General features: G+C 37.8%; 2 protein-coding genes across 2 annotated transcripts in view; both read right to left on the reverse strand.

Annotated features, from left to right (window-relative positions):
* THSD7B (thrombospondin type 1 domain containing 7B) overlaps positions 1-21922 on the reverse strand; it is a gene marked incomplete at both ends in the record, with an annotated part of 764094 nt that overhangs the window by 232146 nt on the left and 510026 nt on the right. Inside the window, one exon of the mRNA XM_082658783.1 lies at positions 14235-14498. Coding sequence (XP_082514909.1) covers positions 14235-14498 — 264 coding nt within the window. The remainder of the gene's footprint in view (positions 1-14234; positions 14499-21922) is intronic.
* On the reverse strand, positions 20868-21905 carry LOC309825265 (large ribosomal subunit protein uL18-like). The gene has a single exon (XM_082658784.1). The coding sequence runs from the start codon at positions 21842-21844 to the stop codon at positions 20951-20953; it is 894 nt and encodes a 297-aa protein (XP_082514910.1). The 5' UTR covers positions 21845-21905; the 3' UTR covers positions 20868-20950.

Below are 21922 nucleotides of genomic sequence, written 5' to 3' on the forward strand. Positions count from 1 at the left end.
ATTAAGAAAATGGTAATAGGAACATACATATCGATAATTACCTTAAACATGAATGGATTAAATGCTCCAACCAAAAGACACAGGCTCACTCAATGGATACAAAAACAAGAGCCATATATATGCTGTCCACAGGAGACCCACTTCAGACCTAGGGACACATACAGACTGAAAGTGAGGGGATAGAAAAAGATATTCCATGCAAACAGAAATCAAAAGAAAGCTGCAGTAGCAATACTCATATCAGATAAAATAGACTTTAAAATAAAGAATATTACAAGAGACAAGGAAGGATACTACATAATGACCAAAGGATCAATCCAAGAAGAAGATATAACAAATATAAATATATATGCACTCAACACAGGAGCACCTCAATACATAAGGCAACTGCTAACAGCTGTAAAAGAGGAAATCGACAGTAACACAATAATAGTGGGGGACTTTAACACCTCATTTACTCCAATGGACAGATCATCCAAACAGAAAATTAATACAGAAACACAAGCTTTAAATGACACAGTAGACCAGATAGACTTAAGTGATATTTATAGGACATTCCATCCAAAAACAGCAGATTACACTTTCTTCTCAAGTGCACACAGAACATTCTCCAGGAGAGATCACTTCTTGGGTCACAAATCAAGCCTCAGTAAATTTAAGAAAACTGAAATCATATCAAGCATCTTTTCTGACCACAACGCTATGAGATTAGCAATGAATTACAGGGAAAAAAATGTAAAAAGTACAAACACATGGAGGCTAAACAATGTTACTAAATAACCAAAAGATCACTGAAGAAATCAAAGAGGAAGTCAAAAAATACCTAGAGACAAATGACAATGAAAACATGATGATCTGAAACCTATGGGATGCAGCAAAAGCAGTTCTAAGAGGGAATTTTATAGCTATACAAGCCTACCTCAAGAAATAAGAAAAATTTCAAACAATCTAAGGTTACACCTAAAGGAACTAGAGAAAGACGACCAAACCAAACCCAATGTTAGCAGAAGGAAAGAAATCATAAAGATCAGAGCAGAAATAAATGAAATAGAAACACAGAAGACAAGAGCAAAGATCAATAAAACTAAAAGCTGGTTCTTTGAAAAGATAAACAAAATTGATAAACCATTAGCCAGATTCATCAACAAAAACAGGGACAGGACTCAAATCAGTAATATTAGAAATGAAAAAGGAGAAGTTACAGCAGACACTGCAGAAATACAAAGCATACTAAGAGACTACTACAAGCAACTCCATGCCAGTAAAATGCACAACCTGGAAGAAATGGACAAATTCTTAGAAAGGTATAACCTTCCAAGACTGACCCAGGAAGAAATAGAAAATATGAACAGACCAATCACACATAATGAAATTGAAACTGTGATTAAAAATTTTCCAACAAACAAAAGTCCAGGACCAGAGACATCACAGGTGAATTCTATCAAACATTTAGAGAAGAGCTAACACCCATCCTTCTCAAACTCTTCCAAAAATTGCAGAGGAAGGAACACTCCCAATCTCATTCTATGAGGCCACCATCAGCCTGATACCAAAACCAGACAAAGATACTACAAAAAAGGAAAATTACAGACCAATATCACTGATGAATATAGATGCAAAAATCCTCAACAAAATACTAGCAAACAGAATCCAACAATACATTAAAAGTATCAGATACCATGATCAACTGGGATTTACCCCAGCAATGCAAGGATTCTTCAATATATGTAAATCAATGTGATACACCATATTAACAAATTGAAGAATAAAAACCATATGATCATCTGAATAGATGCAGAACAAGCTTTTGACAAAATTCAACACCCTTTTATGATAAAAACTCTCCAGAAAGCGGGCATAGAGGGAACCTACCTCAACATAATAAATGCCATATATGACAAACCCACAGCAAACATCATTCTCAATGGTGAAAAACTGAAAGCATTTCGTCTAAGATCAGGAACAAGACCAGGATGTCCACTCTCACCACTATTATTCAACATATTTTTGGAAGTCTTAGACACAGCAATCAGAGAAGAAAAATAAAAGGAATACAAATTGGAAAAGAAGAAGTAAAACTGTCACTGTTTGCAGATGACATGATACTATACATAGAGAATCCTAAAGATGCCACCACAAAACTACTAGAGCTAATCAATGAATCTGGTAAAGTTGCAGGATACAAAATTAATGCACAGAAATCTCTTGCATTCCTATACACTAATGATGAAAAATCTGAAAGAGAAATTAAGGAAACACTCCCATTTACCACTGCAACAAAAAGAATAAAATACCTAGGAATAAACCTACCTAGGGAGACAAAAGATCTGTATGCAGAAAACTATAAGACACTGATGAAAGAAATTAAAGACGATACCAACAGATGGAGAGATATACCATGTTCTTGGATTGGGAGAATCAATATTGTGAAAATGACTACACTACCCAAAGCAATCTACAGATTGAATGCAATGCCTATCAAATTACTCATGGCATTTTTTACAGAACTAGAACAAAAAATCTTAAAATTTGAATGGAGACACAAAAGACCCTGAAGAGCAAAGCAGTCTTGAGGGAAAAAAAAACGGAGCTGGAGGAATCAGACCCCCTGACTTCAGACTATACTACAAAGCTACAGTAATCAAGACAATATGGTATTGGCACAAAAACAGAAAATAGATCAATGGAACAGGATAGAAAGCCCAGAGATAAACACACGTATCTATGGTCAACTAATCTATGACAAAGGAGGCAAGGATACACAATGGAGAAAAGACAGTCTCTTCAATAAGTGGTGCTGGGAAAACTGGACAGCTTCATGTAAAAGAATGAAATTAGAACACTCCCTAACAGCAAACACAAAAATAAACTCAAAATGGATTAAAGACCTAAATCTAAGACTGGACACTATAAAACTCTTATAGGGAAACATAGGAAGAACACTCTTTGACATAAATTACAGCAAGATCTTTTTTGATCCACCTCCTAGAGTAATGGAAATAAAAACAAAAATAAACAACTGGGATCTAATGAAACTTAAAAACTTTTGCACAGCAATTAAACCATAAACAACACAAAAAGACAACCCTCAGAATGCGAGAAAATATTTGCAAATGAATCATCAGACAAAGGATTAATCTCCAAAATATATAAATAGCTCATGTAGCTCAATATTTAAAAAACAAACAACCCAATCCAAAAATGGGCAGAAGACCTAAATAGACATTTATCCAAAGAAGATATACAGATGGCCAAGAAGCACTTGAAAAGTTGCTCAACATCATTAATTATTAGAGAAATTCAAATCAAAACTACAATGAGGTATCACCTCACACCAGTTAGAATGGGCATCATCAGAAAATCTACCACCAACAAATGCTGGAGAGGGTGTGGAGAAAAGGGAACCCTCTTGCACTGTTGGTGGAGATGTAAAGTGATACAGCCACTATGGAGAACAATATGGAGGTTCCTTAAAGAACTAAAAATAGAATTACCATATGACCCAGCAATCCCACTACTGGGCATATACCCAGAGAAAACCATAATTCAAAAAGACACATGTACCCCAATGTTCATTGCAGCACTATTTACAATAGCCAGGTCATGGAAGCAATCTAAATGCTCATTGACAGACGAATGGATAAAGAAGATGTGGTACATATATACAATGGAATACTACTCAGCCATAAAAAGGAACGAAATTGGGTCATTTGTAGAGACGTGGATGCATCTAGAGACTGTCATACAGAGTGAAGTAAGTCATAAAGATCAAAACAAGTATCGTATATTAACGCATATATGTGGAACCTGGAAAATGGTACAGATGAACCAGTTTGCAGGGTAGAAACTGAGATACAGATGTAGAGAACAAATGTATGGACACCAAGGGGGGAAAGCCATGGGGGGTGGGGGGGGTGATGAATTGGGAGATTTGGATTGACATGTATACACTGATGTGTATAAAATGGATGACTAATAAAATAAATAAATTAAAAAAAAAAGAAACAAGAACAGAAACATGGTATATAGCTGGACTTTGCCTCCGGTGAATACTTCAAGATAATAGTAATGGCAGGGGCAGAGAGGAGCTGAGTCTTGCCCAGACAAAAGATAAAGAGACCACATATTTCTCATTCTTAAGGTCAAGGAGACCTCCCCAATTACATATGTGCAGAAAGGCTCTTGGAGGTCAAAAAGGAGAGGGCACCACCCCATAATAGGTAATGCCAGCCCTCCCATAGGCCTGTGGGCTAGACTCTATCTTTGAAAAAAGTTGTGCACACATGTTGGGGTGGATCTTAGGGCAGGTCAGGTGTGGAAAAAGAAACAAGATAATTGGCCAAAGGTAAACAGAGACGTGGAAGAAAAGCCCTATATAAATGACTTAACTGCCTCTTTACTGCACTCCTTCTCATTAGGGGGGATGCCCACACCCTTTTCTCTCCGGGTGTGTATCTCTGCCTTGCTTCTCTCTTAAATAAACTGTATCTCTGCGTGCTCTCCCACTTCTTGTTCTGTGTTTCTAATAATAAACTTTGTTCCAGTTTTTTACAGTTTTTGCCTCCTTGAGAAATGCATTTTTCAGTGGGGGCAAAAGCCAGGGGAACTTTGCTTCTAGCCTCTAGCCTCTGGTGGTCTAGTGACTAGGATTCCTGGTTTTCATCCAGACTACCCAGGTCCAATTCCTGGGCAGAGAACTAAGGTCTCGATTCAAGCCACCACTTGAATCTGAGATCATATTGACTCTTGTCATATCTAAACTTATCTTTTCATTCATTCAGCCAACATACACTCAGAGCCTGTGATGAGCCAGACCCCATGTTAGGCACTGGGCATGGAGAAATGAACCCGCTTCAGTACACCTGAAAGGAGCCTGATTCAATAAACAATCAGGTTAGTAACAGAAATAGACATATACATGGTGATTTAAAAAATAAAACTAAATATATTGATAAAGAAAAGCATAGGACTCATTGGAATCCTCAAGGATGATCCCCTCACACACCCTGGTATAGGAAGTAGGAAAAATGCTTCCTGGACTAGGCATCACTTGGTCTTATCCCAAAGAAGGAGGAATCTCACAAAAGGAGGATAAAGAGCATGCCAGGCAGACTACATAGTCATGGAATTCCTTTGATGTCCTGTCAAGGGGCTGGTATGTGAAGAAGAGACCGGGAGAAACTGACAGCAGAGCACGGGCACAGCCACATTTGCCTTTTCCTGTGATGGCTGATGGCTCTTGGCATAATAAATATCAGGTGTGAAAACAAGACTGTAACATCTGTCACTGGGTGTAGTAGATCGCAAAAGAAAAGGAAAAGTTTGAGAAATGCTTAGGAGGTACAATTATTAAGACCTGATGGTACAGTCATGTACTCAAAAATACATTTTAAATACCTACTAACTTTCAGGTACCATTCTAGGTGCCATGGATACAGTTGGAAAAAAAAAAAAAAAAACCTAAAAAGCAGTTCTTTCTTTCTTGGAATTTTACCATCCAATCATAAGAGACAGTATTTTTTTTTTTTTTTTTTTTTTTTCAGTACGCGGGCTTCTCACTGCTGTGGCCTCTCCCGTTGTGGAGCACAGGCTCCGGGTGCGCAGGCTCAGCGGCCATGGCTCACGGGCCCAGCCGCTCTGCGGCATGTGGGATCTCCCTGGACCGGGGCACGAACCCGTGTCCCCTGCATCGGCAGGCGGACTCTCAACCACTGCGCCACCAGGGAAGCCCAGGAGACAGTATTTTTAAAATGTAAATGCATTTTAGTTGGTGATTAAGTACTATGAAGAAAGATGAAAACTGGTAAGGGGAATAGGAAGTGATAAGGTAGATTGATTTATTAGAGGAGTTAGGCAAAGACTTGCTATGAGCAGAGACTGCAGTGAAGGGAGGGCTGAAGGCAGGGAAAGGGAGAGAGAAGAATGAAGTGTGTTGAGGTGTGGGGTGCTTTTATGTCCTATTCTTTGTCCAAAAAAATCACTGGGATAAGAGACATAGTTGGAAGTAATTCACCTCAAGTATCTTTATTTTGGCACACGCTATTCTGTTGACTGAATTAGGTAATCAGAGTCAACATCTGCCCTGTTGTCACACACAGTTGGGAACTACATGCAACACTTTAACATTAGGCAGTGATGGAACGCAGTAGGAGCAAACAATTGCTGACAGGATATAGATACAAATTCTACTCTGAAGTTTTTTTGTTTGTTTGTTTGTTTGTTTTAATGAAGCGTAATTTTACTACTGGTCTCCTCAGTGATATTCCTAAAGATAAAGAGACCTGGCTAGTATTATCTGTGGTTTGAATCTTCCATGAAATCCATCAGCATAGATAATTCAGAATTTAGTGAACTGTGTTGCCCACAGCTGTATGTACCAGCAGGGGCCACCTAGGACACCTCAGCATGAGGAATAATTATCCTCATGAGGAAATTTCTCTGATATTATCTTGGGGAATTCCATTTGTGTCTTCCAGATGCAGATGGAAGACAAACCTATGTTGAAGCTTAAAAGGGCAAAGCATTTACTGTTCTTATTAAGAAAGCCAGATTGAGGTCACTGCTCTCTGCTTCAGTTTGTCTGGGATGAAAATAGAATTCTTAATAGTGAGTTAGTACTCAAGGATATTAAAAAAAAACGTCTATTAGTGACCATTAAACGTTTTCTTTTCCCTTGATAGATGGATATGTCTCTTACCCTTAGAAGTGACCCATTGGGAGTATTTTCATTTACTATTCTTAAAAATCTTTTTTTTGAAAAATGTAATGTAAAAATATCAACACAAATATCATAAAAGTTACAAGTCTCTGGTAAATCCTGATCAATGCACTGTTTTCATTCAGTGAAAATCTTTTAGATTCTCTAACAGCTTTTGCTATTGCTCTGTAAATTGGTTCCATTTTCAATGCCTCCTCTTCCTTGAGGATATGTTCTTTTCTAATATGAAATGATTATTTCTAAATTAAACACCACATACACACATATAAACCCTTGAAAAATTAGAGATGAATGATAGATAATATATTTTTAAAAAGATGACTGGCATTTGGAATAATCTTAATTCTATCTTTGAATTTTATCTTAACACTATATTTGCTCTATTACTGCCATCTTAAGTCTTACCTAAAATCATGTATTACACATTGACTATTGCAATAGTCTCCTAATGGCATCCTTGCTTCATTGAAGCCAATCTATACACACTAGTCAAAAGTAATTTTTTTAAACACCTAACTTGCATCGCATCATCTACCACTCTTCCCACCTAATGACTTCACTTGAATTATATCCAGACTCCTTGCTTTATCCCACAAGATTCTGCCTACTTCTTCCACAGCATTTCAAAACAACTCTCCTCATTCCTGAGGGCTTCCTTTGTGTTTTTTTGCTGGTACTTCATTTCTGCCTTATATGCTCTGGACATGCTTACCCCACTAACTGACATTAACTTGTATGTATTTTTCACATGGTTGTCATCTCACTCTTCACATCACAAGTGTATGTCACTTTAGTGAGGACTTCCCTAAAGTCTCAAGATTTTCTGTTCAGCATCATAAGGGCTAATCAAGACTTGAAATTCCTTTATTAATTTGTTTTTTTCTCTATCCTCCACTAGACAATAAGCTGCACAAGTCCCTGATTTCCCCATAATTGTATACCCAAATCATAGAAGAAGACTAGGTACATAGCAGGTGATCAGTATACAGGTTTTGATCAAACGACTAATAAACCAATATGTAGGTGACATCAGCATCATGGTGGTGTCTCTCTTCTCTCTTCTCTTCTCTTTCCTCTTTGTAACAACTAATTAGACATCTATTACCAAACAAAAGTGCTTCTGCATATTTCACAAAGGGATGTGGAGGTTTCTAGTCCACCTGTGCATCCAAAAATAAACAAGGGGGATCTCAGTGAGGGTTGCTGATACAAGGGAGTTGGCAAACTGGCCCCAGTCCCACTCACTGAGATTAGAAAAGAAAGAACCTGGAGAGTGCAAAACTGGGCAGATAACCATGGAGAAGAGAATGATTGGAAGTCCAGCCTGCCTAAAGGGAGATTCCAGAATGCCACTGGAGTGAGAAAGAGCAGAGTTTGGAAGCAGAGGAGAGGTAGAAAATTTCCAAGGTGGCCTCCCCTCCCCACAGATGAACAACAAGGGGCTGGGCTTTTGGAAGCAGCACTGGCTACCTCTCTGGCAGAAGAGGTAGACAGTGATGACCTCTTTCATAGAGGAGGTGATAACCACAAAGCAAAAATCTAGAGTAAATTCACAAAACGTAAAAAGGGGGAGACAGAGCATACAACTATAGAACACCACTGCTTTGCAAAGGCAGGGAGAAACAGGGGGAAGAAATAATGAACATACAAAACAACCAGAAAGCAGACAAGAAGATGGCAGCAGTAAGCCCTTACATATCAATAATCACTCGAAACATAAATGGACTGAAGTCACCAATCAAAAGGCAAAGGGTGGCTGGGCGGATAAAAAACAACAGCCATGAAAACATACAGAGAACAAACACACAAACAAAAAACAACCAAAACAGAAAAACAAGATCCAACTATATGCTGCCTACAAGAAACTTCTTTCAGTTCTAAAAACACACAGAGGCTCAAAGTGAAGAGACAGCACATATTCCATGCAAGTGGAAACCAAAAGTAAGTGGGCATAGCCATACTTATCAAACAAAATAGACTTCAAGCCAAAAACTGTAACAGGACACAAAGAAGGTCATTTTATAATGATAAAGGGGTCAATATACATAGAAGATATAACAATCATGAATATATATACACACCCAACATTGAAGCACCTAAATATATTAAGCAAATACTAACAGATATGAAGGGAGAAATATACAACAATACAGTAATAGTAGGAGACTTCAATACCTCAGTGTCAGCAGTGGATAGATCATCCAGACAGAAAATCAACACTGAAATGTGGGAATTGAACCATACTTTAGACCAAATGGACTTAACAGACATATATAGAACATTCCAACCAACAGCAGCAGAATATACATTCTTCTCACGTGCATACAGGATATTAGATCATGAGAGGACCAAGATAAATCTTAGCTAATTTGAGGAGACTGAAATACTATCTTTTCTGACCACAATGGTATAAAACTAGAAATCAACAAGAAGAAAGCTGGAAAATCTACAAATATGTGGAAACCAAACAATACACTTCTGAAAACCAATGGATCAAAGAATCAAAAAGGAAAAAAAAAATCTTGAAGCAAATGAAAATGGAGAGAAAACATATCAAATCCTAGGGGATGCTGCAAAAAGCAGCTCTGAGAGGAAAGTTTATAGTGATAAATGGATGTATTAAGAAATTAGAAAGATCTCAAGTAAATAACTTTACATCTCCAGTACCCAGAAGGAAAAATTAAGCCCAAAGTTAGCAGAAGAAAGGAAATACAGATTGGAGAGAAAACAAATGAAATAGAGACCAGAAAAACAATAGAAAGAATCAATGAAAGAGCTGGATTTTCCAAAAGATAAAGCTGACAAACCTTTAGCTAGACTAAGAAAACAACAGAAGACTCAAAATTAGAAATAAAAGAGAAGACACTACAACTGATACTACAGAAATAAGAGAGTACTATGACCTGCTATATGCCAACAAATTAGACAACCTAGAAGAAATAGATAAATTTCTAGAAACTTATAACCCACCAAGACTGAATCTGGAAGAACAGAAAATCTGAACAGACCAATAATGAGGAAGGAGACTGAAACAGTAACCAAAAATCTCCCAATACAGAAAACCATAGGACTAGACGGTTTCACATGTGAATTCTACCAAACATTTAAAGAATAATTAATGCCAATCCTTCCCAAACTCTTCTAAAAAATTGAAGAGGAGGGAACACTTCCTAACTCATTCTACAAGGCCAGTATTACCCTAATACCAAAGCCAGATATAGCCACTATAAGAAAACTATAGACCAATATTACTAATGAATACAGATACAAAATTTTTCAACAAAATATTAGCAAACTGAATTGAGCACACTAAAAGGATTATACACCATGAGCCTGGGATGCAAAGATGGTTCAAACTGATAAACGTATTACATTACATTAATAGAATGAAAGAAAATAATCACATGATCATCACAATAGATACAGAAAAGGATTTGACAAAATACGACATCCTTCCATGATAAAAACCTCAAAAGAGGTACTTCCCTGGTGATGCAGTGGTTAAGAATCCACCTGCCAGTGCAGGGGACACGGGTTCGAGCCCTGGTCTGGGAAGATCCCTCCCACATGCCGCAGAGCAGCTAAGCCCATGCACCACAACTACTGGGTCTGCACTCTAGAGCCGGCGAGCCACAACTACTGAGCCCTTTTGCCACAACTACTGAAGCCCATGTGCCTAGAGCCTATGCTCCGCAACAAGAGAAGCCACTGCAGTGAGAAGCCTGTGCACCACAACAAGAGTAGCCCCCACTTGCCACAACCAGAGAAAGCCCGCGAGCAGCAGTGAAGACCCAACACAGCCAAAAATAAACAAATAAATAAATTTATTTAAAAAATAAACTCAAAAGATTGTGTATAGAAGGAACATACCTCAACATAACAAAAGCCATCTATGACAAACCCAGAGCTAACGTTATACTCAGTAAAAAAAAAATTGAAAGCTTTTCCTCTAAGATTAGAAACAAGACATGGTTGCCTACTCTTACCATTCTTATTCAGTATAGTATCAGAAGTCTAGACAGAGCAATTAGGCAAAACAAAAAAAATAAAAGATACCCAAATCAGAATGGAAAAAGTACAGCTGTCACTATTTACAGATGATATTATTTTGTATATAGATAATTGCAAGATTCAACTAAAAACTGTTGGAACTAATCAATGATTTCAGTAAAGTTGGAGGATATAAAAATCAAAATAAAGAAATCAGTGTTGTTTCTATTTGTTAATAATGAAACATCTGAAAAATAAATTATCCCATTCACAATAGCATCAAATATAAAAAAAATACCTAGGAATAAATGTAACTGAGTAAGTGAAAGATCTGTACAATAAAAATTATGACTTCATTGAAAGAAACTGAAGAAGGCATAAGAAATGGAAAGACATCCTTTACTCATGGATAAGAATATTGTTAAAATGTCCATACTACCCCAAGTCATATATAGATTCAACACAATCTCTATCAAAATTCCAGTGGCATTCTTCACAGAAATAGAAGAAGAAAACTCCTAAAATTTTTAAGGAACCACAAATAACCCAAAGGAGCCAAATAAATCCTGAGAAAGAACAAAACTGGAGGTATCACACTTCCTGATTTTAAACTATACTACAAAGCTACAGTAATTAAAACAATGTGATACAAGCATAAAAATAGACACAGACAAATGGAATAGATTAGAGAGCCCAGAAGTAAACCCCCACATATTCAGTTAACTAATATTTGGTAAGGGAGTTAACTAATATTTGGTAAGGGAGCCAGGATCACCTGATGGAGAAGTGATCGTCTCTTCAAAAAATGGTGCTGGGCGCATAGCACAGGGAGATCAGCTTGGTGCTTTGTGACCACCTAGGAGGGTGGGATAGGGAGGGTGGTAGGGAGGGAGATGCAAGAGGGAAGAGATATGGGGACATATGTATATGTATAACTGATTCAGTTTGTTATAAAGCAGAAACTGACACACCATTGTGAAGTAATTATACTCTAACAAAGATGTAAAAAATAAAATTGTGCTGGGAAATCTGGATAAACACACGTAGAACAATGAAATTGGACCCTTATCTTACACAACTCACAAATATTAACTTGAAATGGATAAAAGACTTAAACATAAGACCTGATACCATAAAACTCCTAGAAGAAAATGTAGAAAAGAAGCTCAATAGTGGTCCTGACAATGATTTTCTGGATATGACACCAAAAGCATAAACAATAAAAGTAAAAGTCAACAAATAGAATCACAACAAACTTAAAAGATTTTGCACAGAAACAGAAACAACTAACATAATGAAAAGACAACCTACAGAATGGGAGGAAATTTGCAAACCATATATTGGATAAGGGGTTAATTTCCAAAAATATATAAAGTATCTTACAAAACTTAATAACAAAAAACAAACAACCCAGTTAAACACTAGGCAGAGAACCTAAATAGACTTTTTCCAAAGAAAACAACCAAATGGCCAAGAGGTACATGAAAAGATGCTCAACATCACTATCATCAGGGAAATGCAAATCAAAACCACATGTGCTATCTCTTGACACCTTTTAGAATAGCAACAAGAAGACAAGCGATAATAAGTGTTAATGAGGATGTAGAGAAAGGGATACTTGCACACTGTTGGTGAAAATGTAAATTGGTGCAGCTACTATGTAAAACAATATAGAGGTTCCTTAAAAAATTAATAGAACTATCATATGATCCAACAATTTCACTTCTGGGTATATACCCACAGGAAATAAAAACAGGATATCAAAGAGATGTATGCACGCCCACGTATATTACAGCACTATCCACAATAGCTGAGATTTAGAAATAATCTATGCACCCATAAACAGATGAATGGATTAAGAATTTGTAGTGTATAAACATAATGGACTATTATTCAGCCATGAGAAAAACATCTTCCATTTGTAACAATCTGAATGGACCTTGAGGATATTATACTAAGTGAGATGAGTCAGACAGAGAAAGAAAAATACCATGTTATATCACTTATACGTGGAATCTAAAAAAGCCAAACTCACAAAAGCAGAGTAAAATGGTGGTTTCCAGGGCATGGGAACAGAGGGATAGACAGGGATAGAATAGTTTGTTTAATGGTACAAACTTGGAATGAGTAGTAGTAAGTCCTAGAGATCTAATGCACAATACAGTGAATACGGACAACAATATTGTGTTATAATCAAACTTGCTGAGACTAGATTATTCCAACCACTAAAAAGAAATGATAATTATATAATGTTAAAAGTATTAATTATCACTATAATTACAATCATATTACAACCTATAAATGTCTTGAATTAATATGTTATAGCATTGCATAAATTCAAGGTATATATGTCAAATATATTTCAAGAAAAAAATTTAAAAATAAACCATTATGTATATTAAAGGTGAAAAACAAAGACCAGAGCAAACCAACTTTGGCCTCTGTAAAATGGGTCCATTACTTGCTTGTGATGTGTTTAATGTTTCTGAAAGTAAAATCACTGAATGCAATTCTGTAGACTAACCTAGGAAGTAGAGCAATGATGACACTAATTAAAAATCGTTAAACCTTAAATTGCATTCCTGTAATGATCCAGGTATATCCTAACTAAAATGAACTGATACATCGGAAATAAAGAATAAGGATGAACTATGATTTACTTGTGTGTTAAAAGTGAATTCAATTTGCCATTTCTGGTATTATTAGGAAGCTTATTAGGATATAAGACCTTGATGACAGAGACAAAAATCTTTCATCTTTTTTCAGAGTCTGCCATTCCAGCATAAATTCTCTCTATCCACACCTTCTGTAAAATCCCTAACTTCAGTTTCTTAAGGTAATTAAAAACCAAAAAATAGAGCAGGAAATTCATAAGTTCCATTGTAATCATTAGTCTCAGCCTCTTCCATCAATGTGTACCCCAGCTGTATTTAATCATCATTCCTTTCTCTGTTCCCCATATCTTTTAAATTATCCCAATGTTCAAAGATAAATAAAAATACAGTCTTCTCCTTGATTAACAACTCAAAAATTCTGCCAGATTGCCTCATTCCTTTTCTACAGTTTTCGTCTATAAATTTGGGTATACTTACACATTGTACCATAAAACATTTAAAATTAACTTTTTCATTGGTATTTTGTCAACATCCTTATAAGAAATTCAAGGACTGATGCCTTCTATATATATGATCAGAGTACCAATAAACACTGTAAAATATATTCATTTGCATTGGGCTTTGGCTTTCTTAGAGGAAGAGCAACTGAGCTCACCGCCAGGAAACAAGTGGCCAGAGGTGAAGTATAGAGTGAGGTGAGTCAAAGATCCCAAACGATCACGTTCCAGATAATCAGTGTGATATGGATATGTGCATTTCATATGTCCATATTTTATGAGAGGTGGTGTGTTTTTGACAAAGAAGAACTGAAGTAATTACTAAGGAACGAGGCTACCAATTCTAGACCTGGGATGGCCCTCCTAGGCTGTATGTCAATGTCCTCATCTGTTACTCCTCACCCATCTCCTTACCAGAGCTGTTGCAGTGGGTGGGGTCAACAGGTCTTCCATTTTTATCAGAGCAGGCTATTGCTCGAAAACGCATGCCTTCTCCACATTCTTTGCTGTCTTCTTGTACCCGCAATCCTCTCTGAGGCTCCCTTCTGCCTTCAGGAAGAATGCAGTCTGACCAATTTCCGTAAGGATGAGATGTAAACACATCACAAGGACATGGTTCTGTTTCCACTAGAGGGTACAGGTCAGCATCCTGGCATTTCTCCTTCTTCCTGCTTTTCCCTGTTCCAATGAGAGACATTGATGTATTAATTTCACATCTGCTGTTTTGTTAAAAGTCGCTCACATTTTATGTAAAAGCTCTTAGACTATTAAGTCTTAAATAAAATAAAGCCTTTCTTTTTTACACTTTTTTTTTTTTTTAAACACAGAAGGAAATCCTAGGACAATGAAAGCAATTCCCACAGCAACTGTGAAATTTAAGTTAATTTGAAAAAAAGAGGTCTCATATTAGAGAGAGGCAAAAAATACTTAGAAGATGTTTGCTACAGTGGCTCAACAGATAGAAAAGTCCTTGATGTATTTAATATTGGTTTCCCTTTAATTTGTTGATAAAAAACAGATAGATTACCTTGCCTCCATTTTCCATGAAATTATGGTTACCAGGGAAATGAACAAAACGGTGTAAGTATTAAGTCGTTCCCTTTTTTTCAAGTAACTTTTTAAAAGCAGTTTATTTATTCAAGGAACAAAATGATATCCTCCCAGACAATGGCCCTGGCGTGAGCCTGGGTGTCACTTGGTGTGTGGTGGACAAACTGGAACTTATTTTGGTTCCTCTCATCAGGCAGCTCACAAATGCTGACAGAAACAATAGATTGAAATAAATGCTCAATTCATTTTGGATAATTTAATCTGAGAAAAAGGTATGACTTGCATTTTGAGAGACCTTTTTAGGTTATGTATTTTAGAATACGACCTTACCTGACCAACTGACTTTGATGGACGTTTGAGGTGTAATCCCAACTTTGAGTAATGAAAAGGCAGAGTCATTTTTCAAAGCTGTGAGTACTTGATCATTATGTTTAATGGATTCCAAGATGGCCTGTAACTTGACTCAACTTTGCTACCAACACACTTCCTCTAGATTTTTAAAAGTATTCCTAGATCTAATAATTCCACTTTGTTTCCTTATTAATGGGTCATTAGTGAGAGTCTTGGCTGGTTATATATATAGATATAAAATAGGCAGCTTTATTAGTTTATCTCCAGTCCTTATGGCTGTTTTGGAAACGCTTGCAGTGAGCTGATGCACAGACTACTTTCTTATTGTCAGTTAGTTTACTTTACACACAGCAATTCTACAGTTGTCACCTGGACGATTGGCTTTATGCCTTCTGTGATGCTTATGGCCACAATAAATAAGGATTCCTGCAGGACCTGAAACGATCTTGTAGAAGCTTCGGCCACACCACTGTCCCTCTGGGAGGAAGTATTCACTTGCCTCTACCATTAGGGGCACGTCCTGAGAATACGTTTGAGGAGCAGAGCATCTATCACCACTGTGAGAATTTACTGCATGAGAGATACATCAATGGATGAGGAGGACTGGCGCCTTCTTATCAGCGTTTAACACGTAACCCAAGTCTCTGGTGCTTTTCAAATGCCCACAAAGTACCGTTGTCTCCATCGCTTATATTTCCATCCTATTCTCAACACACTTAACCCTAGATCTTGACTCTACCTATTCCTTAAAAGTACTTACTCTTGCCAAAGTAATAAAGTCATGAATTTTACGTCTTATCTTTCAGACCTGATCATTCAACAATAGTTCTGAGTGTTGACTATGCCATCATTCCTGAAATATCTTTCCCAAGTTTCATCACACCTTACCTTTATGTCCCTCACCCCTACTCCACACCCTCACCATCTCTCTGGGCACACCTTTTTTGTTTGTTTGTTGAATTCTTCTCCCTCTGTACCTCTCTTAACTGATAGGTTTCCTCAGGGCACTGCCCTAGATTCTCTTTTCTGATCCTACACCTTCACCACCCAAAGAGTTTAAATAATCGTCTACAACCTTTAAATCCCTAATTAGTATCTTCAGCCCAGATTTCTTATTCAAGCTTCTGAGCCACAGACTGGAAATCTACACCTAAAGAACCAGTCAAACTCAATGTGGCAAAAGCTACACTCACCTTCTGACCATCACAACCATTCTTTCTCCTGCATTTCCCAGTTCTACCAATATGACTGAGTCAAAAACTGGAGTGTCACATTTGAATCATTCTGTTGTGCTACCTGTATCTGTTTAACGACAAAGATCTATCATTTCAAATACCTAAATATCTCTTGAATCAGTCTGCTGTATCCATTCTGACTGATACCACCCATATTTAGCCCTCCTCCAAATCTCCAGCTTAAATCACTACAATGACACCTTCCAAGATCTTACTTCCACCATAACTCACTCCCTTCAATCTATTCCCTGCACTGCAGCCAGGACCAACTTACAAACCTGGAAATCTGATCACATGACTCATCTATTTAAAACTCTCCAGGGACTTACCACAGCTCATGGAATGAAGTCTAGACTCCTCACCTTGGTCATCAAGGTTCCATAGGATCTGGGTCTATTAGTGTTTGCCTCCGACTGTGTTGCATCACTCTGCCTCTGGCACGTTATAAGTAATACTGAACATTTTTTAGTTCCTAGAAGCTGCTCATTTAACTGCTGACCTTTGCACGTTCTACGCCAGAAATTGTCACCAGTTCTACCTTCCCTCCGTTTCCTAGCTAATGATTATTTGTCCTTTAGGTCCAAACTGATAGATCACTCCCTCCGGAAAGTCATCCTTGAATACACTCTTCATCTCAGTTCTAGAAGAGGCGTTCTTATGTACTTGCGTAGCATGTGGTAGGCAGAATGATGGCTCTACAAGAATTTTTTACATCCTAATCCCTAGAACATGTGAACACGCTACTTTAGATGGCAAAATGAACTTTGTAGATGTGACTAAGCTTGCGGATCTTGGGATAAGGAGATTATCTTCCTGGGTTCAACATAATCACATGATCTTAAATTCAGAGAACCTTTCCTGGCTGAGGAAAGAATCAGAGGCAAAATAACTATGAAAGAATGATCAAAAGATGATGTAATGTTTCTGAATTTCAAGACTTTGGAGGAAGGGAGCCATGAGCCAGCGCCTAGAAGCTGGAAAAGAAAACATTTTCCCCTAAACCTTCCAGAAAAAAATGTTACCCTGCCAACATCTTGCTTATAGCCCCGTAAAATCTATGTCTGACTTCAGACCTATAGAACTGTAAGAGAATAAATTTGTTGTTTTAAGCTATCAAATCTGTGGCAATTTGTTAAAGAAGCAATAATAAAAAACTAATACAGCACCCTATATGACAGCTATTGTAACAGGTACTATACTGTGTTGTAACTGTCTGTAGCAAAACTCTATCTCTCATTAGACTGGAAGCTCTTAAATTAGGGTCATGTCTATCTATTCCCTTACAGTGTCCCCAAGGCCTAGCACACATAAATGGTAAACAAGAATTGTTCCTTGAATAATTAAGCAAAGTTTTTTTAAAAAAAGGAAAAAAAAAGTAAGGAAGAAATGAGAGAGAGAGAATAGGAATAAATAATAAAATGTTCATGTACAAAGTAACCAAAAGTTACTGGCAGAACAAATATTTTGTACAAATATATGCTGTCTCTATATTTGTGATATCCTTCTTAATTACATGGCATCACTGTTTGAAGAAGGCTTTGAGCAAGTTAGTTAATGTAGAGATGGTTTTCACAATAAGAAACCGATTACCAGTGGTCCTTAACTTTGATTACATTCTAGTCATAATCAGTATTAAACCTTGGATTCAGGACCAGCCAGTACTTTAAAAATTTTAAAAATCAATTTCTACTACAACTCTAAAGACATTTTTTCCTAAGTCAGACAGAAATTTGTAACTGATTCCACAAAAACACAAAACTACAATATTTAATAGGTATTAGTTACCCAGTTTTTTTTGTTTTTTTTTGTTTTTTTTTTTTTTTGCGGTACACGGGCCTCTCACTGTTGTGGCCTCTCTCGTTGCAGAGCACAGGCTCCGGACGCGCAGGCTCAGCGGTCATGGCTCACGGGCCCAGCCGCTCCGCGGCATGTGGGATCCTCCCAGACCGGGGCACGAACCCGTGTCCCCTGCATCGGCAGGCGGACTCTCAACCACTGCGCCACCAGGGAAGCCCTACCCAGTTATTTTGAATATATAGATACATATGAATAACCTAGATAGATTATACTATTTGAAGGATTATTTACAGCATTGTGTAAACAACTGCTTTAATTATCACTAAATCTGAAACCTGTGATTATCTAGTTTGCATACAACAAACACCCAGATATTAAATTAAGGTTTCTGGTTAAAAAAATGGAAAAAGAAAAATAAACACCGTAGATGGTCCCCTATACAATGAAGATGCTTGTACTTGTGTCTGTATGCTCTTCTGTGTGTGTCTGTGTTAGAGACTCATACTGCTTTAGTCTAAGCCCATCCCTTTTTACTATCATTCATGTTAGAAATTGCTTATTAAGTTTAATACTAAATTACAGGGGAAAAACCAAAACACAAGCATTAGTATCACAATAAAAATAAAGCTTGAGAACTGCAGATTTTTCACTACTTGTTTTTCTACCAATGATACTGCAAACAAAAGAAGAGTGAAGAGTATTTTGCTCTCCATCTATGTCTACAAAGATTAAGCCATTGAAGTTGCTGACTGACAGTGATCTCAGTGTCTCACACAGAGGAAATTAAAGACGATAACAGGATGCTCTGTGCTTGGACAGACAGACCCTTAGATAGTTAGATGCATTTCAGGAAGAATTTAAATAAACCCTACTTCTTGTATCGTCCCATACACAGAAAAGCATTATGATCATTACCTTGAGATTGCTGTTCTTTGTGACTAGCTGTAAGTTTCTACCAAGATGTATGCTGACTGCATGTATTCCCTAACAGCTACAAAATCACATATAAACTAGCCTTCCCTCCCTACCTCTCTGGAGCACTTCCTCAGAGCTATCTGAGAGGCTGTCTCCTGTGCTAGAGTCCTCAGTAAGACCCTGGATAAACCTTAACTCACAACTCTCATGTTGTGCATTTTTCTTTCAGTTGAATGTTTTGGTGACCACAAAGGGACCAAGAGCTGACTTCTCTCCTTTGCCTGAACTCTACAAGTATCTGGAGCCTTGGGCCCAACATGGGCCCCTTGTGCTGGTCCACTTCCTTGGGGAGTCCAGACAACTGGGTATGTCTCTCCTGGGTCTTGGATCTCACATCTTGATTGATGATTCTGAGTTTTATTTGGTGGTTGTTAAACTCCTTGCCATGAGGGGTAGGTTTTCCTTGAACTTAGGTTCAAGAAGAGGTAGCTGGGTTACCAAGTCGAAAGACACTGGGAAAAGTTTGCTCAGTTGAAAGATACTGAGTGGGTTACCCCGGCTGAGAGACAGCAGGAGGTTGCTCAGTTGAAAGACACCAAGTGGTCTGGACTAGGTGATTAGGTAGGGGGCTAGCCTGGTGTCTTTCTTGAATACCTTAACAGAGTTTGTCTGAATAAAAGTCAAGCTACCATGTGAGAGCTTTCAGCTCTGAAGATTAGGGATACAGCTCCTCCCAACCAGGTGCAGTTTTCTCAGTCAACTGGGAAATTTATGGGAGTGGCAGAGGCAAGCCCTCACACCATTCAGTGTGAGTAACCCACTCATTAAAGAAATTTGCTCTCGGGACGCACACACAACATTGGCCAACCAGTGCTCCAGTCTCCATGGAGATTTTATACAGTCAGGGGGAGAAACTGAGACCTGTGAAAGCCCTGAGATGACTCTAGGGTGCCACCCAGGGGAGTGACATCAGCCCACCAGTCTTCAATAGTAATTTTATCCTGACAAACCAACTCTAAAATGGGAAACAAAGCCTTCAGATCAGAAGAAAGCGGTACCAGATAAACCTGGCAGGGTATCAGCCAGAGGTTTAGTTTATAAGGAGCTTATACATGCAAGTAGTTAATTGGGAAATGGAGGAAATGTCATCCTGAAAAAGGTGAAGATGGGACTCTCTTGACATTCCAAAACTGGCTTTTACGTATGCAGTCAGAGGAAGCTGGCTTTATAAAACATCTTTTCAAAATTCTGACCCAAAGGGAACAGAAGTCCTTCTAGGAGGAGCTTATAATTATCTCCCTGAGCCTTTGAGATGTAAATGTTTTACCAGGTCCTCTCAGGAAACTCTTATCTAGACTATCTCCAATTTCTGAGATTAAAAAAAAAAAAGGGTGTGTGTGTGTGTTGGGGGGGAAGAAGCCTTTTAAAACCCAAGTGAGTTAACTTATTCCAACTGTTATTATAAACTAGTAAGTTTTATATTGTAATACCCGATTCATGACTTAAGTTTTAAAATGAGGCTATGCGATCTTTGGTTTTGCCTATTTATATGTCTGTGTGTACATTATAGATATATGTTTCTACCTTTGGTGATGGTATTATCAAAATTAAACTGTAAAAAAGAACTACTTAATTGGCTTAAAGAAAATTAAATGCTTGTATACATTCTCAGAAATACAATACAAATTAACCCAAATGGTTTTTTTTTTTTTTTTTACTTGTTCAATAAGTTTATTACTGTCTTTATCTGAAAAATCTTCATAGAAATTGTGGTTTGGTTTATTAACTCTCAGCAGCCCGTTCCTGAGCTCTAAGGAAGCTTGCCTTCTTCTGAGCTACCCGATCTTTCTTCTGGGCAAGTGACATTTTGGGACGGTTCCACCTCTTCTTTTTAACTTCTTTCTTAGGCTTCTTCTCATACACTGGATTCTCTCGTATTGCAGCATGAGCCTTCTTATACATCTCCTCCATCATGTCTGGAGTTACGTTGTTCTTTATGTATTGAGAGAATTGCTTCTTGTAAGCATCTTCATCTTCTTCAATCAGGTAACGCATATAATCTGCAACGTTCTGCCCCATGATGTGCTTTGGGTGTACCTCAGCATTGAATTCTTTGCTTTCTGAATCATAACCAGGGAACCGTTTGGTACTGTGAGGGATAGACAAGCCTCCATCGACAGCTCCCTTCAGGGCCCCAAAAACTTTATTCCCAGTAGTAGTCCTGGCAAGCCCTGCATCCAAGTAACAGGTGAAGGCACCAGGTTGACCATCAATGCTTTCAACATTGTATTCATCTCCAGTCACCTCGACTTGGCCTTCATAAATTTTGTCCATACCAAACCTATTAAGAAGCCTGCGTGCCAGCAGCAGGCCAGTACAATATGCTGCAGCATAATTTGTCAGGCCAACCTTCACACCATACTTCGGGAGTTCATGAGCATAAGCTGCACAAACTATCATATCTCCTTCTATACGGGCATAAGCAATCTGACAAATGATATCTCTGTTAGTTACACGAACTATCATTCTGTATTTGGGTGTGTTGTACTTATTTTTATCTTGAATTACCAATCGTTTCCGAGCATAGTAGTCAGTTTTGCCCTCTCGCCGTCTTCTAAATTTCACTTGGTATCTCTTGAAGTAGGCCTTATTCTTGACAACTTTAACAAACCCCATCCTGTAGAACAGAAGCTCTAACCGCCACCAAGCTGCAAAACCAGCACGGCTCCGGGGGGGGAAAAAGCCCAAATGGTT

This window comes from Grampus griseus (genome assembly GCF_964374135.1).
Source record: "Grampus griseus genome assembly, chromosome: 7".
Taxonomy (NCBI): domain Eukaryota; kingdom Metazoa; phylum Chordata; class Mammalia; order Artiodactyla; family Delphinidae; genus Grampus; species Grampus griseus.